The sequence below is a fragment of the Podarcis gaigeae genome, assembly GCF_964106915.1.
Source record: "Podarcis gaigeae genome assembly, chromosome: 8".
NCBI lineage: Eukaryota > Metazoa > Chordata > Lepidosauria > Squamata > Lacertidae > Podarcis > Podarcis gaigeae.
In genome coordinates this window covers 51,885,430-51,909,242 of record NC_139684.1, presented here as the reverse complement: position 1 = coordinate 51,909,242, position 23,813 = coordinate 51,885,430, and the positions used below count along the sequence as shown (strand labels likewise).

General features: G+C 45.5%; 2 protein-coding genes across 3 annotated transcripts in view; one reads left to right on the top strand and one right to left on the bottom strand.

Moving 5' to 3' along the window:
• The window catches only part of BBS2 (Bardet-Biedl syndrome 2), a 27,243-nt gene extending 19,925 nt beyond the window's left edge, over nucleotides 1-7,318 (top strand). Inside the window, exons 13-17 of the mRNA XM_083749905.1 lie at nucleotides 1,559-1,690; nucleotides 2,638-2,775; nucleotides 3,546-3,658; nucleotides 4,721-4,869; nucleotides 6,818-7,318. Coding sequence (XP_083606031.1) covers nucleotides 1,559-1,690; nucleotides 2,638-2,775; nucleotides 3,546-3,658; nucleotides 4,721-4,869; nucleotides 6,818-6,960 — 675 coding nt within the window. The 3' untranslated portion in view covers nucleotides 6,961-7,318. The remainder of the gene's footprint in view (nucleotides 1-1,558; nucleotides 1,691-2,637; nucleotides 2,776-3,545; nucleotides 3,659-4,720; nucleotides 4,870-6,817) is intronic.
• On the bottom strand, nucleotides 7,230-23,813 carry OGFOD1 (2-oxoglutarate and iron dependent oxygenase domain containing 1). Of its 2 annotated transcripts, none has more exons than XM_083749928.1 (13): nucleotides 23,607-23,813; nucleotides 20,528-20,673; nucleotides 19,718-19,764; nucleotides 18,830-18,930; nucleotides 18,523-18,639; nucleotides 17,108-17,199; nucleotides 16,272-16,400; nucleotides 15,715-15,828; nucleotides 14,805-14,884; nucleotides 13,084-13,373; nucleotides 11,676-11,798; nucleotides 9,278-9,336; nucleotides 7,230-8,813 (listed from the first exon to the last, which is right to left on the bottom strand). In XM_083749928.1, the coding sequence occupies exons 1-13, from the start codon at nucleotides 23,806-23,808 to the stop codon at nucleotides 8,652-8,654; spliced, it is 1,662 nt and encodes a 553-aa protein (XP_083606054.1). In that variant the 5' UTR covers nucleotides 23,809-23,813; the 3' UTR covers nucleotides 7,230-8,651. The 2 variants fall into 2 exon arrangements, with proteins under 2 accessions (XP_083606054.1, XP_083606055.1); XM_083749929.1 differs by lacking the exon at nucleotides 23,607-23,813 and adding an exon at nucleotides 23,394-23,538 and having other exon boundaries at nucleotides 20,528-20,702.

Sequence of the window (23,813 nt, the reverse complement as noted above, 5' to 3'; positions counted from 1 at the left end):
TTGCATTTATAACATCAGTTTAAAAAACAATTATAAATATTAGAACACTTTGAAACAACAATAACACATACATAAAATCAGATCCAATCCAAGGCAGAGATTAACTGGGATATTTTTTTTAGAATAAAGATCTTATTTAGATCCCTGTTCTCATCACAGAGCTACAATTCCCAGTTGAACTCTGAGAATTTTAGCTCTGTGAGAGGAAAAAGGGTTATCTTAACAATTCTCAGCACCCTTACAGCTTCAGAATTCTTTGGTTTGAAGTGGTATCATAGTGCTTTATATGCATGGTGTGAATATTGTGTTCCTGGCATCTCAAGCTACATTTAGTTCTTGGGTAGCAGATACAGTACCGAGCCCAAGTAGACAATAGTCCAGTGGTGTTAGGCAGCTTCATATGTTCATAACTGTTCACTCAGTGCGATATGCAAATGTTATTAATTTAACCTTTTCTCTGGTTCTTTAAATGTCTTCCTGTTAATTTTGCCTCCTGTTTTGTGGCACTGGGAAAGGACCTGATTGGTAGGTGCTGATACTTTGCTGCGGGGGAAGAGAGAAAATTGTGAGAATGGGAAGTCCCCTTCCCTGGACCAAATGGAAGATTTCATTCTGGGCAAGGGCATTCCTGCTCTACCGTTTATCTGCCTCCTGCTTGAGGAAAGGGCGTAGCCTGTTTTATAAAAGAGGCAAAAAGGGGTGGCATCAGATAGCAGCACTCTTGCCCATAATTTAAAAGAGAGAGGGGGGCGTGCCCAGGACACTGGTGTAGGTCAGATGCACACCTTGTAACACAAGCCTGGTTGGAGAAGTATCAGGGTGACCAGGTGCCGCTTTTGGGAGCAGGAATACAAAGCAGTCTAGGTAGGTCAGGCTGAGAGCTGAAACCTGGTATCATAAGCTCATTCCTAGCATCCCCCCAGAGGTATAAGGCAGTCTGGAGGAGCAGGTGATCGTTGCCACCATTGCAGCAATGCTGCCTAAATTGCAAACTTTTCATCAGGAGCTTCCTGTCATTGACCTGCAAGACTCGGAGCAGGTTATTAGATAAACATAAAATATCTAGTCTGAGTGTGGCACTTGGTAGCCGGTGGTGAGAGAGTGCAAGGATCTGGTCCTAGATTCATTGATCCTGGTGCCACATCTGCCACTGATGCTCCTCTCATCAACGTAAAAGGAGCCATTGTTCCTCTTGCTCCTCTCCCTTTTCCAGCAGCCCTACCCACTCCATGAGCCCTCATTAGGAGCTAAGGCTCCATCCCACTGTATCCAGAGCATAGCATAATCTGAGAAAAGGCCAGACATTGATGGTGTTGGTAGGGGCAATACAGCCTGGATCCTTAATGGTGCCCTGGTAGGTAAAACGCTTGAGTTTCCTCATATGCTCTCTGTTTATGAATGCAGCTGCATGTTCTGCCTTAGGCTGGCATTCACAGTTTGCAGGACATGGAAAGCTGCACAACCTGGCTCCTTGTGCCAGGCGTGGTGTATACGTACCACATCAAAAGAGCTTTGAAGCCTTTGTAGATTACTCATGTTGTGAATTTATGTTTCCAAGGTCATCATGTGGCTGAAACAAAATTTCCTGTTACCAGAGGACATGGCGATCCACAATGAGTCCTTTGAAGTCTGTTTTACCTCCCTGCGTGACGCGGGGCAGCTGTGCATCAAAATGAAGCCCAGTGGGGAGGTAACATTTTGCTTTGTGGTGTTGCAATTAGTCTTGTAAATAGGCACTGGCTTGGTTTTAGGGCAATGCAAAATCTCACCTAAGGTGCCCAAGCAGGGAAATGTTAGTTAAAGCAAATATAGCTCTTTTCTTTTTTCTTTTGTGTACCACAAATGACTAGTAGGCTAGTAAAAAACATTTTTGGTTAATTACTTTGGTGGACTTACTTGCAGAGGAAGGGAAATTCTGCCCTCCCCCAAAAGATTTTCTGCCATATGGCATTATTGGAACTATGTGGCAAGATTCTCAGGTGAGCACCGGAGTTGGTGACAGAGAAAGTGATGGGGAGAACTGCTCAAATGGGCCAGACAGTGGTTTTCTGCTGCCTCTTCATCTATTTGGTGTTGATTCTTAAGTAATGTGTTGGAAGCCTCACAGTGGACAACTAGACACTAAGGGTTGAAGTGGACAAAGAGCTTTGTCCCAAACAAGGATGGTGCTTTTTGTGGGGTCCTCTTAATGAAAAGCTCTTTAACCACTGCCTTTCTCCCTCCTCCCCTTTAAACTCTGCTGCTGTTACATGGGTCTGTCAATGCTCTCTCACCCAATTGAATGCTTAGGGCTACATCAGCTCTCAGCAATGATTCAGTCTCAGGATCAAGAGAATCCACTTATCCCTAGTGTTGTGAAGTGTTTGGGTTCATTCAGCATGGCATCAAGGCTCTGTTGGTGTGAGAATTTTTCCTTGTGCAACAGAATGTTCTCCCCCTCTTCTGCCCCCCCCCCCCAAATCTCCAGAGCTGATTTTGGGACAGTATAGGGCATGCAGCAGAATGTAGTGGCATAAGTCCTATTGTACTATCAGTAACCCTTGTGCTTGCAGAATTATTTATTTGCATACTATCCTTTGAAGCGCTGGAGAATGGTTCAAATCTGACATGTCTCTTGTTCTTTTTCTGGCCTGTTAGATCTCCATTAACACCGACAACATTGACTTGGCTGGTGACATTATTCAGTCGATGGCCTCCTTTTGGGCAATTGAAGACTTGCAGGTTGAAGCAGATTTCCCAGCATATTTTGAAGAGATGCGAAAGGCCCTAGTTGTCGTAAGTGAGAAAGAGTTTTCAAATGCTGCTGAGGGATACAATACGCTGGAAATAAACTTACACAAGTTGGAATGGATAGGAGCTAAGCACATCCTTGGTTTCAGTAGGCCTTGTGCAAGGGATGTTTTTGAGGAATTGCATGTAGAATATGTTGTTTATCCTTTTGCCTAAAACTGGGCGATCTGAAATGGGGAACTGGTCTATCTAGATACTAGGTGAAACAGCACCGTGCTCTAGTTTCCCCCAATGTTTTGGAATCAACTGCTTCTCTCACAGTAGCCGGACTTTTCAGATCCATGCCTTCTGTTTGGAGAGTTTCTGTCTAATTTGAGACCTGCTTTTAACAAGAGAACAAGTTTCTAACATGGTTGAGGAACCTCTGTCCTGTCAGCTCATGAGGCCATTTTCCCCAACCCATTCCCACTTGTCCATCAGCTGACATCACTCATGATGCCAACTAGTGGGTGCTAGGGTTGGTTTAAATCCTGCACTTGCTGTGTGTCCCTGTTCCCAGCAGTGAATAGCAGCATGCAAGCGAACAGAACAAAATTTCACTCCTGCTCATCAGCAGATCCCATGCAAACCTCTTCCAGAATCAGGAAGGGATTTGCATTGCAATTCCCTGCTGAAACAGGGTTTATGGGTGTTTTCGCAGGGTATTTTTACCCTTGATTTAGCAGGGGTTCCATAGAAAAAAATTGTTTGAATCTTGTGAGTCTACCTGATGTGTACCTTAGTTGCCCTAACATGTGACTGATGCTCCTTTGTAGGTGGATAATTCTCACACATTCTCTCAGAAGCTCACAGCTGACATGGCAGAGCACTCCAATCTCATTCGCAGCATGTTGGTTCGAGCAGAAGATTCACGCCTCATGGGAGACATGTAAGTTGGCTTTGTGTCATTTCCCCTCCATAAATATTTCTGACTAACTATTGTTTTTCTGGCTCCAGGGTGCACAGCCTATTTTTGTGACTGTAACTTGTTTAAACTGTTTTAAATACTGTATTGTTGCGAGCCACCCTGGGATTTTCTGCTGAAGGGCAGGTAATAAATCACATTACAGTGGTACCTTGCAAGATGAATGCCTCGCAAGACGAAAAACGCGCAAGACGAAAGAGTTTTCCATTTTTTGAGTCGTTCCGCAAGACGAATTTCCCTATGGGCTTGCTTTGCAAGACGAAACGTCTTGCGAGTTTGTTTCCTTTTTCTTAAAGCCGCTAAGCCGTTAATAGCCGCTAAGCCGCTAATAGCCGTGCTTCGCAAGACGAAAAAACCGCAAGACGAAGAGACTCGCGGAACAGATTAATTTCGTCTTGCGAGGTACCACTGTATTGTTTGTTAATAATAATACTATGCAAACAGTTCTCTTATCTAATTCACAAAATTTACTAAAGCAGTGTGCAAAATTTCAAACAACAATCTTAATAAACGTAAGAAACAAGAGTGCTTTGAGTACCAAGCATTTCCCAGTGCTATTGGCTGTCCCACTTGCTTGTTTAGCTTCTTCAGAAAACACAACAATTTCCTCTTCATGCGGCCTTGGCTCAAGTTTGCTTGTTCTGCTCCTTAGCCAGGGGTAGGGTGATGACGTAGCTCTAACCTATTACCTCCAGGAAGACTGAAGGTGGATACAGATCAAGTGGGTGGGAAGATTGAGGAGTCTTGAAATCTGCTGAGGTTTTTGGTACTGAAATTCCTAGGTCAGCAGAAGCTGTTCTTGGAGAGCATCCTGGCCAGTGTGAATAAATGGTTACTGTAACACACACATCTCAGAGCCAGGACCCACTTTTAACCCAAACATGCATTTGGGAGCCCATTTTTTATTCTTTCATCATATATTTGTCATCTTAGTCACATTCCCTGTAACAACTGAATGGGATTGGTTCTGGGCAGTGATTGATTTCCAAGGCCTGTAAGTTACACTCTGTGTGTTTATTCCCACAGGAAAAATATGAAGAAGCGATACAAAGACCTATATTATCTCAACAGGGATTTGCAGTCCCAGTACAATATTCGCTGCAGCAATCACGCAGAACTTCTAAATAACCTCAAGGCAGTAAACCAGGCTATCCAAAGAGCAGGACGCTTGCGCGGTATGTGCTTGAGAAGGGGTGGGGTGAACCAGCATTTTCCTTGTGCTCATGTCCTGCTTGCTGGAAAGATGAAAAAATGAGCGTGTTTTCAGGCAATGGCTACTTTTTATCTCAGCTTGGCAAGCCACAGGTTTTGGAAGTGGATACTCAGTTGGGAAAATAGCCAAAGGTCCACTATCTTGCCCCACTACATGCCTTCTTTTCCAGCGATGTATTTATTTGTAGTTCAAACAGACTTCAGACTTCTTCCAACACAGAGGTGTTCCCAAATTATGCAAAAGGAATGTGAAAAAGGAGGATTAGAGAGTATGGGATGGCAGTTTGAAATACAGTGGAACCTCGGGTTACGTACCTTCTTCCTTACGAACGCTTCGGGTAATGAGCTCCGCTAACCTGGAAGTAGATGCTCCCGGTTGCAAACTTTGCCCTGGAATGTGAGTGGAAGTTGCGTGCTGGCGGGAAGCCCCATTAGTGAAAGCACGCCTCATGTTAAGAATGGTTTTGGGTTAAGAACGGACCTCCGGAACGAATTAAGTTTGTAACCGGAGGTACCACTGTATCTTGAAAGGATGTAGGAAGGAAAAAGGTAGAGCAGCTACTCACCAAGCTGCTTAAGGGAAGGGCATACTGGCATTTCCTTTCTACTGGCAATTAAATCTGTGTTAGTTTGTCATGCTGTAAGAGCAGGGAAATTTGCTGAATATTTTTTTGCAGAGCTTCTGTTTTGCAGTGAGGGTAACATTTTGGGAAGTGTGAAGCTGTTTCTCTGAAAGAACAGTGCTGTACTAGAAACAAAGCACTTGCAAAGAGAAGGATCTGGTTTCTTCTGGACATTGCCTGTACCTGTGGTTCATCTTTCTTAAAGCAGCTGCAGTAGCCACTCTAAGACAGTTGAAAGGCAGAGGGCAATCTGCTGCTTCTGTTGCAAAGGTTAGGGGAAGATCCGACTTTGCTCCCCATACCATGCTACTGATCGTAGTGTCTTCTATATCTTCCCTCTTGGCAGAATGATTGGCATTGCTATACATAGCACTATGAGGCAAATGTTGGGCTATCCCCTCCTCCCCGGCAGCTGAATGGGGTATGCTTTCTGCAAGGGTTAAACCATTGTGTATGTGTGGGAGGGGCATAGAATATAGCTGGTACAAAAAATTGTTATTGGCACAGTATATTAGTCTAGTCCTGCGATACATTTGTCAGAGTTGCAAATGCTATGACACTGAAATGCTCCTTTACTCCATTTATTTTGTATGGAGTCATGAGGGTCTTTTCCCTTGCCTTTAGGCAGGGCTTTGGTTTTCTGTTGCATGATGTAAACCCCCTAATCTTTGGCCTCTTCTGCATTACCAGTAGCCCTTTCCTAGCATCCTGGATTCCTCGGGGGGGGGGGGGGAAGATATTTGCACATAAGTGCCGGTTCAGCATTCTTCCCAGATAGAATTGGTCAAAGAGGGCAGTTAGAATTTATAGAAAAATCATGAAGTAGCAAAATGGATGAGAGCAGGTATTTCTAAATAAGCTGTCCCTGTTCTTTATGGGAAAATTTCAGTGGATGGTCTCTGTTCTTGAACACATTTCAGTGGTACTGCAGAAGCTGGTTAACGGGATTCTTGAACTTGTTGCAGTCACTTTGCAATTTGAGAAAGAACTGAGTTTTTCAGCTACTAAAGAAAATACCTGATTTTATCAGGACTTAGGGCAAAATGGCAGTGTGATGATTGTTTCCCTTCATATGTCTTCATCCCTTTTGTAACAAGATCAAAGGACTTTGACTGTTACTAGGCCATACTGCAGAACAGAGCTTTGAGGAAATGGTGACTGCTGCATCAAAAATTATTATGCACATTCAACCTACTCACATTATTCTTGTTGAAGGTTGCACAGTTCATTATGTACTACCAAGTGCTTAGAACAGTCTTTAATTATTATTTTTCTTTCCATCCTGCAGTTGGTAGGCCCAAGACACAGGTGATTGCTGCATGCCGTGAGGCTATTAAGCACAACGACGTTAATGCACTCATCAAGATAATGCGTGTGGGAGTCACTTCCTCTTTATTAAAGAAAAGATTGACAGAGACTGCGGTGGGATGATCGTTTTAAAAGGCAGTCAGCTCAGTGAGATGGGCAAAGTGGTGTAGCAGCTGACGTACCACACACCCTGGAGCCTGCTTGGGTAAAGGAAGTCCAGCAGAATAGGATGCACATATAGTGCTCCTGTATAGAAATATTACTATGAAACTGTTAGCCAGGAGCTGAAGTCTATAGTAGTGGGAAGAGAACAGAGAAACAACTGACTGTTCTACACTGTCAGAGAGGACCAAAGTCTGAAAAGGGAATGTTGGTTATTTATGAATCTTATATAGCCATGTATAGTATTTTTATTGATGAAAGCAATAGTATGTTGCAGCACTTAAGATTGGTAATCTTCAATAAAACAGACAGACCTCAAGCTCCCTCTTCTCTGTGCTCTTGAGAAATTTGTGATGACTAAATATCATTAGTTGATATTCTTGTGATACTTGAGCCCTAACCCACCCTTGTAAATAGCAAAAAAGGAAGTATATTTGATTTTCATGTATAAAATCAAATATACTGGTACTTCCCTTTTTAAAATTACCTTAAAGCCCCCATTCAGTCAAAAGGTGGGTTATATAATGAAATCCCAACACTACAGCTTTTTATTGTGACCCTCTTGTTTTAAGTTGCTAGGACACATGTCACTAAGTTCTATTTTAAAAATCACTCTTATCTTGCCTGATGTAACAATTATGCATTGCCCTTCCATGCAACAACCCACAACCCCTAAGCACTACAGCAGCAGAAACTGGCTGACCCTCTTCCCAGAAAAAAGTGTCTTGGGCTTCCATACAACAGTAACCACACTTGCCAAAAAGGATGACAGAGTGGTAAGCAATGACAGGAGGGACAGCCTGCCCCTCCCACCACCGAGAAGAATGTGTTTGCAGCCCTTGCATAGGATGAGGTAATGGTACAGAGAATGAAATACACATTCCAAATCACCAGTAATTAGATGAAAATGAAGCCCTCTTTTCATAATCTTGGTTTCCCTATATGGTTTCAGCTTGCAAACTTGATTTCTGACAGCAGAGCTCATTCAGACCACCCTCTCCACTTGCAGCAAAGATGAGGTGCAGGTTTTGCTCCCTATCCTATGTATTGGACTGGTGAGAACTTGATGCAGCCTTAATGTAAACGTTGAAGTTGCTCAGGGGTACTGTCCTAGGTTCCTCCAACACCACATTTGTTTACGGAGTGCAGGTAGACCAGCAGCATTCCCACCTGTCTTTGGGAAGAACCAGCTGCCCCAGGAGTCCTCTGTCCAGTTCTGGGTGCCACAATTTACAAAGGATATTGACAAGCTGGAACATGTGCAGAAGAGGATGATCAAGACAATCAGCAGTTTGGAAGCCAGGCCTACTGAGGAACAGCTGAGGGAGGTGGGTATTATGCAATAGCCATATCTAAAGAGCTGTCACATGGAGCAAGCTTGTTTTCTCCTCCAAAGGCTAGGACCTGAACCAATGTCTTCAAAGGAGATTCCGACTCAACTTCAGGAAGATCTTTCTGACTGCAAGAGCTGTTTGACAGTGGAACAGACTCCCATGAGAGGTGGTGGACTCTCCTTCCTTAGAGGCTTTTAAGCAGAGGTTGGATGGCCTTCTGTCATATAAGATCCAGGTGAGATTCCTGCATTGCAGAGGATCGGACTGGATGACCCTCGGGAGCCAACAATACAACTCTTTGAGTCCATGTGGCAACTGTCATTCATAGTAAACAAAGCAAATGTCCCAGAATCCAGTTTGCTCTGTCTCTCTGGCTGTTTGCTTCAAACAACGGTGGTTGATATACTTCACAAATTTCAGCGACTCTGGGTCTCTATAAACCAAGGCCAAACAGTTCATCTCTGGAGTGATCAGCAGCAGCTTGAAGAAAAAAACCACAGGAAGTGTTAAGGAAACAAGCTGATACAATTTACTTCTGCAGAAGACAGAGAGGAGACATTCTGGTATCAGGGTCAGGTTAAAGAACTTATTCTGTACACGTGTAGAATAAGTGAATCAAATTCCTGCTCCAGTTAAATTGGGAAAGGTTTCAATGCAGATTCCTTGAAAACAGCAACACTACACAGCCCTCCAAATGAGAGGTGTGAGCAAGAAGATATCCCCTTCCCACACCACTGTACTGCCCCCCCTCCCCAAGCTTAAGCCAATCTATGTTTTGCTATAAGAAAAAAGAAACGGGCAACGTGAATTGCTGACACTTCAGGAAAAAGTACTCAGTTGCCCTGTGCGTGTCCCAAACTTATGTATGGGGCGTGGGGAGCATGGAGTAAACTGCTTTCAAAATGGTCTGATAAAGCACAAGAGGGGTAGGGACAACTGCTTACCTCTTCATCTTCATCTTTTGCAAGGTATGAAGTAAAGCCACCATACTCCACGTCCCAATCTTGAAAAAAAGAAATGAGCAGTTGTCATTTGTTTGGTAAAGTTTTCCAAAGTCACTGCTCACTCCCACTGAACTATTAAGAAAAGTTGTATGCCAAGCATATGACTTGTTTTAGATGTAGATTTTGTCAAATTTACCTCAAAAGAACATTCTAGGGGTAGCTTATGGTTTCTAACACAAATACAGTAGTACCTCTGGATGTGAGCAGGATCCGTTCCGGAGCCCCGTTCGCATCCTGAAGCGAACGCAACCCGTGTCTGTGATTCGTGATTCGCCGCTTCCGCGTGACGTCATTTTGAGCATCTGCATGAGCGACGAAATCCGGAAGTAATGTGCTCTGTTAACTTCTGGGTCGCCGCAGAGCATAACCTGAAAATGCTCAACCTGAAGCACATTTAACCCGAGGTATGACTGTACTCATATTCATGGGCTACATAAAGAAATGCAGCAGTATAAAAAGCCCAAATCCAAGTCTTAGCATTAAAATGATGGAACAAAGGTTTTACAGCTTGCCTTTTAACTTTTCATTATGTTTAGGGCAGTCTTTGCCAACCACGTGCCCTCCCAATGTATTGGACTACAGCCTGGCTGTGGCTGAAAGTTGTAGTCCAAAACTTCTAAGGAACGTCTGGTTGGCAAGGGTTGCTTTAGGGGGTGGTGCTTCCTGGATGTCTGAAGGAAGTTTCATTACTCTCCTCAGGCAGCTGAGCAAGTATTTCCTATTCGTTGTCTTCCTTTTAATATAAGAAAAACCCTGTTTACTAAGAGACAAAGCAAGAGGACCAGAGTTCTGGGAAATGCCAATAGACCATTCTTGCTTCCAGTCCCCACAATACACACGTTGGCTGAATGAGACTAGCTCAGCTGAGCTGTTTGCCGGCTGACTTTTGTGCTCAAGCACAGATGCACCCACAGGAAAAGGACACCTGTCCCTACCTGGGTTGTGCTGAAAGCTGTGTGCTATGACATCTTGGATTGCTCCCTCTGGGCATACTTGAAGAAACACTGCGGGAGATGCAAGTCTGGGTCTCTACCCAGCTTCACATAAATGCTCAAGGCAGCTTAAAACCAAAAGAAAGCACACCAATGCATTTCAGGAAGAATGCCTTTAAGAAGGGCTTATCTTAAATTTAATGATATAACTACAGGACAGTGGACAGTGAAACAAATTCATCAGGCAGAAGAAAAAAACATTACTTAGAAAATAAATACAGTGGTGCCTCGCAAGACGAAATTAATTCGTTCCGCAAGTTTTTTCTTCTTGGGAGTTTTTCGTCTTGCGAAGCACGGTTTCCCATAGGAATGCATTGAAAATCAATCAATGCGTTCCTATGGAGACCGTCCGGGGACAGAGGGGAAGTGCCGCACGCCTTCCCCTCTGTCCCCGGACCTGTTTTAAAGCAAGGGAAGGGGCAGCGGGGAGAATCGCTTCTCCCCGTTGCCGCCCCTTGGTTCAAAAGGGGTCCGGGGACAGAGGGGAAGGCGTGCACGCCTTCCCCTCTGTCCCCTCTTTTGAAGCAAGGGGCGGAGGGGAGAAGATCGCTTCTCCCCGTTGCCGCCCCTTGCTTTAAACAGGTCCGGGGACAGAGGGGAAGGCGCGCGCACCTTCCCCTCTGTCCCCGGAGATTGCGGGGCTGGCAACGGGGAGAAGCGATCTTCTCCCTGCCGCCCCTTGCTTCAAAAGAGGTCCGGGGACAGCGGGGAAGACGCGCTGCGCTTCCCTGCTATCCCCGGAGTTTGCGGGGCAAGCTTCGTTTTGCGAAGCAAGCCCATAGGGAAATGCGTCTTGCGAAGCGGTTAAGAAAACGAAAAACTCCTTCGTCTAGCGAGTTTTTCGTCTTCCGAGGCGTTCGTCTTGCGGGGTACCACTGTACATGGATCTTGAAGCTGAAAAAAGGTGGCCTTCTAGAAACATTTGCTGAATGCATCAAACACCAAAGAGTTTAGTGGTGATCCCTTTTCCTTTTTCATGAAGGAAAGAAAGACACCTATTTAATTGTGCAATCTGAGGTGGGCCTTCCATAAGATTTTGCCCAAGTTCTTTTATAACAGAAGGTTCTGCGATTGGGTTCACTAAGAAATACAAGTGAGTGTGTTTATATATGGGCCATAACTTATTGGCCGTTTGACTTGCATACAAGTTTGTATTATATATTGTCACATTTTAAAGTATTTATAAAAGTTTTAGTTTATGTAGCTTAGAATCTTTATAGCATTATCTTTGCACATAAGCCCTTAAGACATTCTTGCCAAAATTCATTGAGCGTATTGAACAATAAAAATTGGCATCTTCGAGATATATTTCTGCTTTTGTTTTGTTAGCTTAAAACCAAACTAACCTTCACACCCACAGAAGAGCAGCAGATCTAGGGAGAACTCTGTTGTTTCAGCATCATGGACTAGAGTGTAGCAACCTTTGGTCCAATGCCTCAGCTCTCCAGCACACAGAGGGACACTTGAGTCTGAGGGGGAAGATAGCCAAAAGGACATGACTGGTGAGCAGGTGACAGACCCCACAAGTCTCCTATATAGAGCCTAGCATAGCTTCAGATTCCAAGGATTCCCCATTCAACTGTGCACCCCAGCAGCTTTCCTCCAAGCTAAATGACAGGCAAAACACACACTAACCCTCTCCAGATCTAGTAAGAATAGCCAGAGGCTTTGGGAAAAAACCTCTCCAGTTATGTGCACTTTTGCTCCCCACATGCATGAAGGCAACAAAGAAATGGATGCGAGCTCTGGAGAGTCCCTTTCAACATACTCCAAGGTAACACAAGCTACTATTTTTGCCCAGGCAATTCAATTGTGGTACCAAGGAAAGCTCATTTCCACAATGAAGTGCAAAAATTTCCTCAATCTGTATAAAAGGTAAAGGTAAAGGTACCCCTGCCCATACGGGCCAGTCTTGACAGACTCTGGGGTTGTGCGCCCATCTCACTCAAGAGGCCAGGGGCCAGCGCTGTCCGGAGACACTTCCGGGTCACGTGGCCAGCGTGACAAAGCTGCATCTGGCGAGCCAGAGCCGCACACGGAAACGCCGTTTACCTTCCCGCTGGTAAGCGGTCCCTATTTATCTACTTGCACCCGAGGGTGCTTTCGAACTGTTAGGTTGGCAGGCGCTGGGACCGAGCAGCGGGAGCGCACCCCGCCGCAGGGATTCGAACCGCCGACCTTTCGATCGGCAAGTCCTAGGCGCTGAGGCTTTAACCCACAGCGCCACCTGCGTATACAGCTTCCCTATTTTGCATAGTTCCTTCTGATTTTGCTAGTCAAATCATCAGAAGGGGCAGGAAGTTATCTGGGACATCCAGTCACACTTCTGTCTTTGGAGATTCCAGCAGCTGTTCCTAGGCAGCTTCAAACATACCCAGGCAACTTTAAGGGATACAAACTAGGTTATAAATATTAAATCTGTGTACTCCCAAGGAATCATACTCATTGTCTACTCTTAATAGTAACATATTTTAAAAACCCCACAAAGACCCTCTAATATGCAGGACTTGATAGTTTTTGGCCAAATTTCCTCTTCGGAACTCGCAACTTTCAGAATATTGATTAGCAGAAGTTAGTCTGGTGACGACAAATGAACCCAAGAATATTAATCCAGCCAAAGTAGAATGTAACAACTGTGGTTTGAATTGTCTAGGAACTGGGCCCTGAGCACTTCACCGTTAAGGCATACCATAAAGCAGTGGCTATGTTGAAAAATAAGGTGTCATTGCAACTAGATAGCAGTGATTTACACACCACACACTCTGTTGACCTTGTTGTCCGAGATGCTCCCATGTGCCTCTGTGTACTCCCGACTGCCAGTTTCCTCTTGGCTGCTTTCTCCTTGTGTGCATCTGGAAGAATCCCCGCCTGCAGCAATTTCTCCTTCCCCTTCCTTTTCATCGTCGTCTTCCTCAGGAGCTAGAAAGTGCAGCTTCAAGCCTGTGAAGTTGGAAAGGAGCAGGAAGAAGGCTTCTGAGCGGAATAGCTCCATGCAATTTTTCAAAATGTCCGGCAGGCTCTCCTCTTCAGCTTTGTCATAATGCCTAAAAATGACAAGAAGCATTCTTAAGAAGGGCTACATCACTCTGCACACCTCAAAGATAGCTTGTTCAAATTCTGAACTAAGGCAACCCCAGTTATACAAAGAGATTACATTATGCAAATAAAGCACATGGTGGCTCATTTGTGAGGTTGATTACACTTTAAGATGCAGGTTTTCGAATCATTGGGAGAGGAGACTTTCATACTTGTATCCTGCCTCATTTCTGAGGAGCTCAGGGAGGAGTATGTGGGCTTCTGTTCTACTTATCCTCCTGGTAACCCTATGGAAGTCGGTTAGGGCTGAGAGAAGGTGACTGGCTCAAGGTCACCCAGAATGTTTCATGGCTCAGAAGGAATTTGAATGCAGAACTTCCTGGTCAAAAGGGCTGAATTATGCATTATGTGCGGCATGGATCTGCCACAAAAACAGGTGTTCTTGGGGCTCTGCCCATAACCTGTAGGCAAAGCTACTCGTGCCAGGACATCTTTGCTTTGTATGCTTCCCCTGTCTCTGCTCCACATCACTGGCTGCCATGGGTGAGTTTTCCCTGCACAATGACATCACAACACAGGAAAAGTGAGTGGGGTGCAGGAAGACTTTTTTTGCAGCAGCCTGCACTTAGCATTCAGTTCTGCCCCCCCCCCCCCCCAGCCTGGTAATCCTCCCATTGGGAAAAGCAAAACTATTGTATCTGTAGATTTCCACCCCACTTTTTCACTGGAGTCCTCAAAATGTCTAATAACTTTTTTTTAATACAAAAAAAAGTTTAACCAAGAACCATATGCCCTCAAACCAAACCAAAACAACCAGCCTTACTGGAGAGGAGCTGGCATCAGATAAGAACATATGAAGAGCCTGTTGCATCAGGTCAAATTCTCATCTAGTCCAGCGTCCTGTTCTCAGTGGCTAACCAGACGCCTGTGGAAAACCTGCAAGCACGACCTGAGCACAAGAGCAGTCTCCCCTCCAACCAGCAATCACAAGCATTACTGCCTCCAACAATGGAGGCAAAGCATAGTCATTGTGGCTCATAGCCATTGACAGCACCATCCTTCATGAATTACATATAAAGGGGTGGGGGAGAAAGAGTGGGAGAACGGTTCAACTGGAGTACACTTTTATGTTCTCTGCCTCCAACGTTACCAGGAGTGAGGGACATGAAACAAGGCAGGATGCTGAAGCCCTAAATCCAAATCTAAAGGAGTCCTGCTCAGCCCTATCTGTCTTCAGGGATTTTATGCAGCGTTATAGAAGGCACTCTCTTGTAAACATAAAGATTACCAAATGGATTTACTGAAGTTCTCAGCAAATCAAATTACAATCGCAGAACAAAATGAGTTCAAAACGCACAGCATGGGTGAGATGGCATGAACACAGCTGACCATAAGAAGCAAGATGCAATATAGACAGAAGCAGACTGAATTGGTCCTACCTTTTGTTAGGGGGCCCCCTGCTGCTCCATTTGAGTCCTTCCTTCTTCAGAGCCTCACAGACGAGCTGAAATTTCTCTCTCTAGGAACCAAGGCACATTCAAACAGCTTTTGAAGCAAGTCCCACATTTCTGCCTAAGCAGTACTAGCCATTCTGCTTCAGTTTGAGTGCTGCATGCCAGGCTTTCTCTAGAAAACTAGAGTAAGCGAGTAGGTCCAAATGAGGTTTAGTTAAATCACACATGGTTTTTCGTTTTCTTGCAGGGGAATGCCTCACGTAGCTGATCCTTGGGCCTCCATCTGATTAATTGCACTCCCTGATTAATGGCATTCCCAGCAGTGAGGGACCTTACTCAGCCCAAGGACTGCACCATCTTATGGGCATCCTTCTGGACCATGCCTTAGTGGTTGAGGGGCAAGAAGCAAAATGGGGACAAAAATTGACCTGCACTACCCTTTATACCACAGGCTACATTCCAGCCACACAAAAGTCACAGGTTTTTATACACAGGTGCTGCAGTACGATAACCGACAGGAGTGAGACCCTGTCAGAGTATAATATCTCTGCTCAGATGTGCACTGGCTGTGATTTGTCACCAAGCCAAATTCAAGGCATTACTATCTGTATATCACACCCTTAACAGATTAGGATCTTATTCCATATATCCCCACTTGACCATGTCAATCTGCAGAACTGGCACTTAGACAAGTGTCATGTAATATTTATATCTCATTTGCAAGAATTGATCCTTCAAGGTAGCACCTCCTCCTCTCGGGAACTCCCAACACATTATTAAGCAGGCATCTCCATGGCATTTTCAACTTTTCTCTTTCCCTTTTTAAACCGTCCTTCTGCTCACCCCATTGTACTGAACAACACTGTAAGGTAGGAAATGACTTTCCAAAACCCACCTTGAGAAAATCCTTTAGCAGGGTCTCAGACCGATCTTCAAACTCCTCTTGGATCTGGGCCTGGGAATCCATGTCTAGATAAACTGGATTGATCCAATCATATAAAATTTCGTGCTAGGGAAAAATGAAACAAGGAAAGGCTAAGAAAGAAAACTCCAACAAAATATCCATTATGAAGAAATCTCCCTCACCAGGAACCCCCTTTAGGACAAGAATCTGGAATAATTTTACTGTGTGGACTCTATATCTGAAAAACGTGCCCTCCCCTTTACTCTGAGCTAAAATTTGATGAAAAATTTGGCATGGATGCCAGGAAACTTAAAACTGGTGTCCCCTCATTTGGCCTGTTACAGGCACAGAATTTCCTGCCCCCACTTGAGTGGAATTAAACTTCAGTCCCAAAGGATTCTCTCTTGTGTGGCAGCCTAGTGGCAGAAGAAAAGCAGAGACCAGTGTGGAATCTGAAAAGTAGGTGTTTGTGCTCCCCTGTCCCATGCAGCAACTGAGTGGTGAATATACTGTTGAATTAGGTCATAGAAAGAGCAACATTTATTTACATCACGAGGGAGGTGAGGGCTCCGTGGCAAAGGTGGTTCCACATAGCGCACTGGCCTTGCCACCGAGGGACCGTGAAACCAGCCGCTCACAGACAAGCGGCACTTCCCTTCGGAAATAACTTCAGCCACCTGGAATGGGAGAAATCAAAAGGACATGCTATTAGCACTTTTGTCTTTGGCACAGGGACCAAAGAGAAATCACAAAGGGGCTTCTACTGATTTAGAATTGTGTCTTACACCATCCTGAAGACTGGTAGCAGGATTTGAAAATAAATCTAGCATCAATTATGAAGCATCAGCTAAATGAAATGTCATAGGTCAAAGCTTCACCGAGCCAGATTAACTCAAGTTCCGAACCAAATAAATAAAACATGTCTGTGGGGTAACCAAACTATTATATGCAGCTGAGGCCGCGGAGATCTTGAGCACCCCTGGCACTAGAGGATCTGGCTAGGGCACTGAGTCTGTCTGGTATTCCTATTTGCCTCCTGCTCCCAGGTGCTCTTGATGAAAGGCAAACCTACCCCAAAGCACAGGGAGAAGGCTACCTATGGACTGTCAGGCTTACGCCAAAGGCAGCTGTCAAAGCAGAACGAGGAGCTGAAAATTTAGGTTTGGAGAGTCAAGACAGAAGGCTAAAAGCTGGGCTCACAATGAGTTTGGCTTTAAGGTCTGCCTCCAGGCCCACAAATCACAGGAAGAGGGTGGGCCTCAAGTAAAGTGCAAGGCCGAGTTTCCTGGAACATAGGGTATATCAGAGGCTAGGAGAAGAATGTGAAGGAGTATTATGGACACATGCACAGAGGATGTAAAGAACAAAAACAGAAGTTCCTTGCCTGATGGAAAGAGACTGGTGATACTTCAAAGAAAGTGAGCGAGTTCCATGAAGGGACCACAGACTTGACAATCTCCAAAGGTTGGAAGTTATCTGCCGGGGGGAAAGTATCACACAACGTACACTATTGAGTATGCCGTTCTAGCACCATAGTGCAGTCACATTTCTACCATGACATCTCCAGGTCAACCACAAAGCCAGGGAGAAATTGCCGGTTTTGAACCAATATTTTACCTCCTGATCCTACAGGCCATTAACCACCACCTGCGTTTGTGCAGACTCTCACTATGGACAGCATTCATGACCCACTGAGGTAGATGGCATCCAATCCAAAGTATTGAAAGAGATGGAACGATCAGGCTTACAAGACTCAAGTGTTGCCCTGAAGCTACAGACCATGACCTATTATCAACTGGGCTTGGGCAATGTATCAAAACATCGCCAGGACCAGTAAGAGGGCCAGAGTATGATGGCTGTTTCGCCTGGCAGTATTTCGCAGGTGAGGCGATACTGCAGTATTTTTACAGGCACCACATAATATTTGTACCACATCTGTTAAGAACTTGATTGTTTAGCGTGGCAGCACCGACGCTTTGGAACTCCCTGCCTATTGATACCAGGCAAGCGCCTTCACTGTATCCTTTTTGGCACCTGCTGAAGACATTCTTATTTAGACAAGCCTACTCAGGTGTTTAGAAGATTTGTATGAGTTAATTTGTTTTAGTCTATATTGTGGTTTTTACTTTCTGTATGTTTTAAATTACGGTTGTGAATTTTTAGTGATAATTTTATTGTTTTATCTTTTTTGTAAACTGCTTTGAGGTTTTTTCTGCAATCAAGCAGTACATAATACTTATTAAATAAATAATAATAATAATAATAATAATAATAATAATAACACCAGGCTTTAAAAGTGCCTAGATGGCTGCTTGTCCCTTGTGTGGTCTGCTGGCCATCCAGATGCTGCAATATCAAGGAATGTTCACATACACTCTAACTTGTGATCAACCAGGGTTGGCAATCAGTGCAACTGCTATGATGGAATCAGATCCCTTGAGTTAGAGCGGCAGTGAGGGGAGAATCACAGAGAGCTTAAGGCTAACCTGGATTGCGTGGTATTCATGAGAAGTGGTAGGTGGTTCTCAGGATACCAAGCATGGGGGAGGGGGTTACAGGAAAACGCTGGAGAGGTGAGGAGCATTAAAATTATGTTTCTCACAGAAAATATGGTTTGTCACAGAAAACGAAAACCTTACAAGCACTATTTTGGCAGCACTCTAATGCAGAGTTAAGATAGCAATACTGCTATTCAAAAGAACCAGCTAAAAGTAGCATGGAAACTTTACTTTTATAGCTTGCTTAGAATCTACAACAGTAAATACTGCAGGAGGAACTGGATTACTGTATTGCACCTACCATCTGTGCTGAACAGATCCAGGGTACCTCCATCACTTTTATCCCACGGTGGTACAAGGTAAAGGATGAAAGCAATTCGCCGTCCCTCCAACTCGTCATCGTGGCAGAGCAAGGCATCTGCAACAGCATAAGATTTAGCTGAGCAAGATCAGTGCTGAGTGTACTGGATGTGCCAGATAAACTACCAGGCTTCAGTCTTTTGCCCCAACCCTAGGTCAACAGCATCCATCAGAGATACTGTTCCCAGACCCTCCTACCAGCACAGCGAACTCATCTTTGCAACAGGTCCTGCAGGTAGGTTGCTTACCTGTATATTCATATTTGGCACAGGACAGATCAATGGTTGGCTCCAGCTCCACTTGGGTTACATCAGAAAGCCAAGATTGGAACTCTTCAAAGAGAACTTTTCTAAGAGGAGGAACAACATGGAACGTGAGGCTGCTAAACCTCAGCCATTTATATTGCATGTGGAATAAAACATGACCTTTTGGCATCTATCTTTACTAATAAAAAGACCATGATCCACCTGATAGGTCTCCATATACTCCAGTACATGTTAAAAAGCAAGCAAAGGTTGAGTAGGGTGTGGGGGCCAATGATTAAAGATATCGTAGAAGTCCAGTCAGCACATATCTCAGTCAAACCACACATTCTTCAGTCCACCCCCACCCTAAATCTTGTCTTAGGGACAGAGACCTGTTAGATCAGACCAAAGGTCCATTTGATCCAGCACTCTGCTCTCACAGTGGCCAACCAGATGCCTCTATAAAGCTCATAAACAGGACATGAGAGCAACAGAACCCTCCCCTCTTGTGCTCTTTAGCAATGGGTATTCAGAGATGTACTGCCTCCAATACTGGAGTTATCTTCACATTTAAAAGGAAAAACAATTAAGATGGACATGCCTAGTGCTCAAAATCCAACACTCAAGCGTGGCTTATGATCACTGACCCAGAAATAAGTCCCAAAGAAATCAGATGGGCTTACTTCCAAGAAGTATGCATTGCTTTACAACTGAGGGGATATAACTAGCAAAACACAAGCAAGCAGGCCAAATTGCCACTATCTTTTTAAGTATCTTGGAAAATTAGGTCGCAGTAGTTGTTCTCAGCATGCACAAGAACACCCCTGTGTCTTTGACTTTGCCATCATAATCCACAGTAGTCTTTGGCACGTTACAAAGCAGCAATTTTACCTTAAAGCAGCGATGTAAGGCCCTCCTTTGTTCTTCAGGTCATCAGACTATGCATAGGCAACAAGAAGCAACAAGAGTTACAACTTTTACCCTACACTCCAAATGGCTTTTATGGTAACAGCAAATTTCATTTGTATCTGGATGATCTCCCTAAAACAGCTGGCCAAATCCAGTCCCCAACCCCCACCACATGTCATCTAAAAGGTGTGCAAGGAGAGTGAAGAGTCCCCTGTGAAGAGGGAGCTGACCAAGTAAGCTTTTCCCTCCTCAATATGGTCACTCAAAAAAAACCCCAAAACCCTACAACTATACAACAGCTAGTAGTATTTCCTCCTGATCCCCCCCCAAAAAAGTATGGAAAGAAGAACCCAAAGACATGAACAGAACTTGAGGCCATCCTGGTCTCCCAGCAACATTCTTAGTGGAGAGGTTGGGCAGTTGCTGCAGCTGCTGTAAAGAAAGCTCTACCAGCCTGACAGGTTGCGCATAAAACTGATCTGAGCTCTCAATCATTACCACCACTGACATTGCTTCTGAAAAATAGATGTATGAATCCGATAGTCATGCCCAAAATTCACTACTTTGGATGGATCCAAAGTAGTGGATTTTGTAACTAAATAACTAGTGCCAGAGTTTGCTTTTTCTTCCACTCTTTCAATCCCTTTTCTTTTGGTGTCACGTCTTCTAGACCATAAGCCTGGAGGGTAAGGATTGTTGATCATTCTAAGATGCTTTAGCAGCCTTCTTTGGCTAGGGCAGAGTAATATCAAGCAAAAAACTTTTAAAAAATTAATATGCCAAATAAAGCACCTGCTTGAATTTGTACAAGTCATTGCACTTTTCATGGAAATCCAGGCTCAAAAGTTCCTTTTGCAGACCTTCTGAAAAGTCCTCATTTTGGAAGAAGTTTGGGATGACACAGTGATGGAAAGGAACAGGATCTAAGACAATGGCCTCTGGAGAAAACAAAACAGACAGCAGCTTCCTGAAATACATAACACAGCCCTGTATACATATTACTGTGCTATCTAGCTGCAGGCATGTAACTCTTTATCCTGACAAAGCTGACCTTTTCATCTTCAGTTCTGATACTTAAACCAAATTATAGACAGCATATTAGATTATAGTTAACTTGCAAATAATTATCACTGGGTGACCTTGGGTCAGTGAGTCTCTCAGTCTAACCCACCTCGCACGGGGTTGTTGTGAAGATAACAAAATAGCATAGGGGGAGAGAACACCACCTGCGGTGCTAGGATGAAAGGTAGGGTATGAATGTAATAAATAATTAAGTTCATTAGTTGGGGGCCAAGTGGCATTCAGTTTAGGAATGCAAGGTATCCCTTAACCCCACATACATTATCGCTGGCTCAGGGCATGCAGCATATCCTCCTTTCAGGCCAATTTGTAGGGCTTTGTCAACTATTTCCACACTGACAACTTCAGGGATTAATGAGAGTGTGGCTGTGAACTTGCTTTCAAGGACAGCATTTCTCCCTGCAGTCTCAAGCAGTTTTTGAACACTGTACCATCAGATGACTCTTCCCACATCAATCTGTGAACATATGGAAGGCCCTGCTGGATCAAGCCGAAGACCCATCTAGTTCTGCATTACATTCCCACACCTGCCAAACTATGGGAAGCCCACAAAAAAACATGCGCCCATAGAACACTCCCAGTCATGACTCCCAGCAACTGCACACTACCTCTGATCCAAAAAGGTAGTATGCAGGCATCACAACCACTAGCAATTGATAGCCTTAACTTCCATGGGTTGGTCTAATCCTCTTTTAAAGCTATCCAAGTTGGCAGTCAGCATCACATTTTGTAGTGGTGAAATCCACAGTTAAATCTGGGCTGAGTGAATAGGTATATCCTCTAGTTTGTCCTGAATCTCAGCTTGGTCCTGAGTTCTAGTATTATGAGGAAGGGAGAAAACCTGCTGTCCCCTCGCTCCATATGTGTACAGTGGTGCCCCGCAAGACGAATGCCTCGCAAGACGAAAAACCCGCAAGACGAAAGGGTTTTCCGTTTTTTGAGGCACTTCGCAAGACGAATTTCCCTATGGGCTTGCTTCGCAAGAAGAAAGCCCATAGGGAAATCTCCGGGGACCTCTTTTAAATGCTGGCGGTGGGGAGCAAAGCCTTCCGCCCCCTCCGGCCTTCAGAAGAGGTCCAGGAAGGCCGGCGGGGGCCGAAAGGCTTTGCTCCCCACCGCCAGCATTTTAAAAGCAGTCCGGGATAGCAGGGAAGCGCTTCTCCCTATCCTGGACGGCTTTTGAAGGCAGGCGGGGGGAGCAAAGACTTTTGCTCCCCCGCCGGCCTTCAGAAGAGGTCCAGGACCTCTTCTGAAGGCCGGCGGGGGGCGAAAGTCTTTGCTCCCCCCTGCCTGCCTTCCCGGGAGAGCGGAGAAACGCAGCGTGTTTCTCCGCTGTCCCGGACAGCTTTTGAAGGCAGGCAGAGGGGAGCAAAGACTTTTGCCCCCCGCCTGCATTCAGAAGAGGTCCTGGACCTCTTCTGAAGGCAGGCGGGGGGCAAAAGTCTTTGCTCCCCCCTGCCTGCCTTCCCGGGAGAGCGGAGAAACGCAGTGTGTTTCTCCTCTGTCCCGGACTACTTTTGAAGGGGGGGAGCAAAGACTTTCCGCTCCCCCGTGCCTGCCTTCCCAGGAGAGCGGAAAGTCTTTGCTCCCCTCCGCCTGCCTTCAAAAGCTATCCGCTCTCCCGGGAAGGCAGGCACGGGGGAGCAAAGACTTTTGCCCCCCGCCAGCCTTCAGAAGAGGTCCTGGACAAAAGTCTTTGTCCCCCCTGCCTGCCTTCCCGGGGGCTTTTAAGAGCGGACGGCTTTTGAAGGCAGGCGGAGGGGAGCAAAGACTTTCGCCCCCCGCCAGCCTTCAGAAGAGGTCCAGGACCTCTTCTGAAGGCTGGCGGGGGACAAAAGTCTTTGTCCCCCCTGCCTGCCTTCCCGGGGGCTTTTAAATCACCCCCGGACAGCGGAGAAGTCCTCCGCTGTCCCGGGGCGATTTTTAAATGCTGGCGGGCGGCAGCGAAGCCTTCGCTGCCGCCCGCCAGCATTTTAAAATGCTGTCACGGGGTTTTTTAAAATGCTGGGGGTGGGAAGAAAAGCCCTTCCCCCCCCCTCAGCCTTCAGAAGAGGTCGGGGGACAGACTGTCCCGGACCTGGTCTGAAGGCGGTTTCCATAGAAACGCATTAATTGATTTTTAATGCATTCCTATGGGAAACCGTGCTTCGCAAGACGAAAAACTCGCAAGACGAAAAAACTTGCGGAACGAATTAATTTCGTCTTGCGAGGCACCACTGTAATTTTAGAAATACTGTACACATTACCCACCCTTTTTCTAAGCTAACAAATCCCACGTGTTGCAGTCTTTCCCATAAGTAGCTGTTCGAGACCCTTGATATAGAACGTACAAAAAGTTATTAAACCCAATTTGGCTATTAATTATAAGGCAGCCGACAGCAAGGCATAAACACAGTAATTTGGCAAAGGGCTGTTATTTTACAAATTCAGAGTTCTCGACCGTTCTCCGATCCTCCCAACAGCCCTTTAAGGTATGTTATGCTGAGACAGGTACCAGCCCAATATCCACCTAGCGAGGTGTACGGCCTAGCGGGGGGTGTGAACTCGGGTCCAAGCGCAACTTTCTGCCCCAACCCACCACACCACCGCGCGAAACCGGTTCTGCCGGCGCGCCCAGCTCCCGCACTTCCAGTCTGGGGCAGCACAACGCAGGCACTGGCTTCCTACTTCCATGAGGACTAGAGTCTTGGAGGCGCCCATGGAAAAGGGGTCCGAAGACGGAGGGCCCCGCCCCGGTCCCGCCTCCCTCGCTACTTGCTTGCCTCCCTGCCTCCAAGCTCCGTGAGCCTACCGTGGTCAAGCGCTTTCTGGGAGGCCCAAGCCGCGGTCACCTTCTCCTTCAGGGCCGGCTCTCTCAGGGCTGCAGAAAACTCCGCGCGAACCTCTTGCTTGACTCGCTTCTTGGCCGCTTCTCCGTTGACGGGCGAACCAGAGTTTTCCACACGAGCCGAGTGGCTCCTGCTGCGCCTTCCACTCATCTTCCCCGCACGCATGTGCA

Bases quoted from the DNA above. Each gene is read 5' to 3' on its own strand.
- OGFOD1 (XM_083749928.1), bottom strand. From the start codon at position 23,808: ATGCGTGCGGGGAAGATGAGTGGAAGGCGCAGCAGGAGCCACTCGGCT. The intron at 19,765-20,527 runs GTGCTTTATTTG...GCCTATGCATAG, and splicing joins ACTTGTACAAATTCAAGCAG to TCTGATGACCTGAAGAACAA. The intron at 16,401-17,107 runs GCAAGGAACTTC...CTCCCATTCCAG, and splicing joins CACCAGTCTCTTTCCATCAG to GTGGCTGAAGTTATTTCCGA.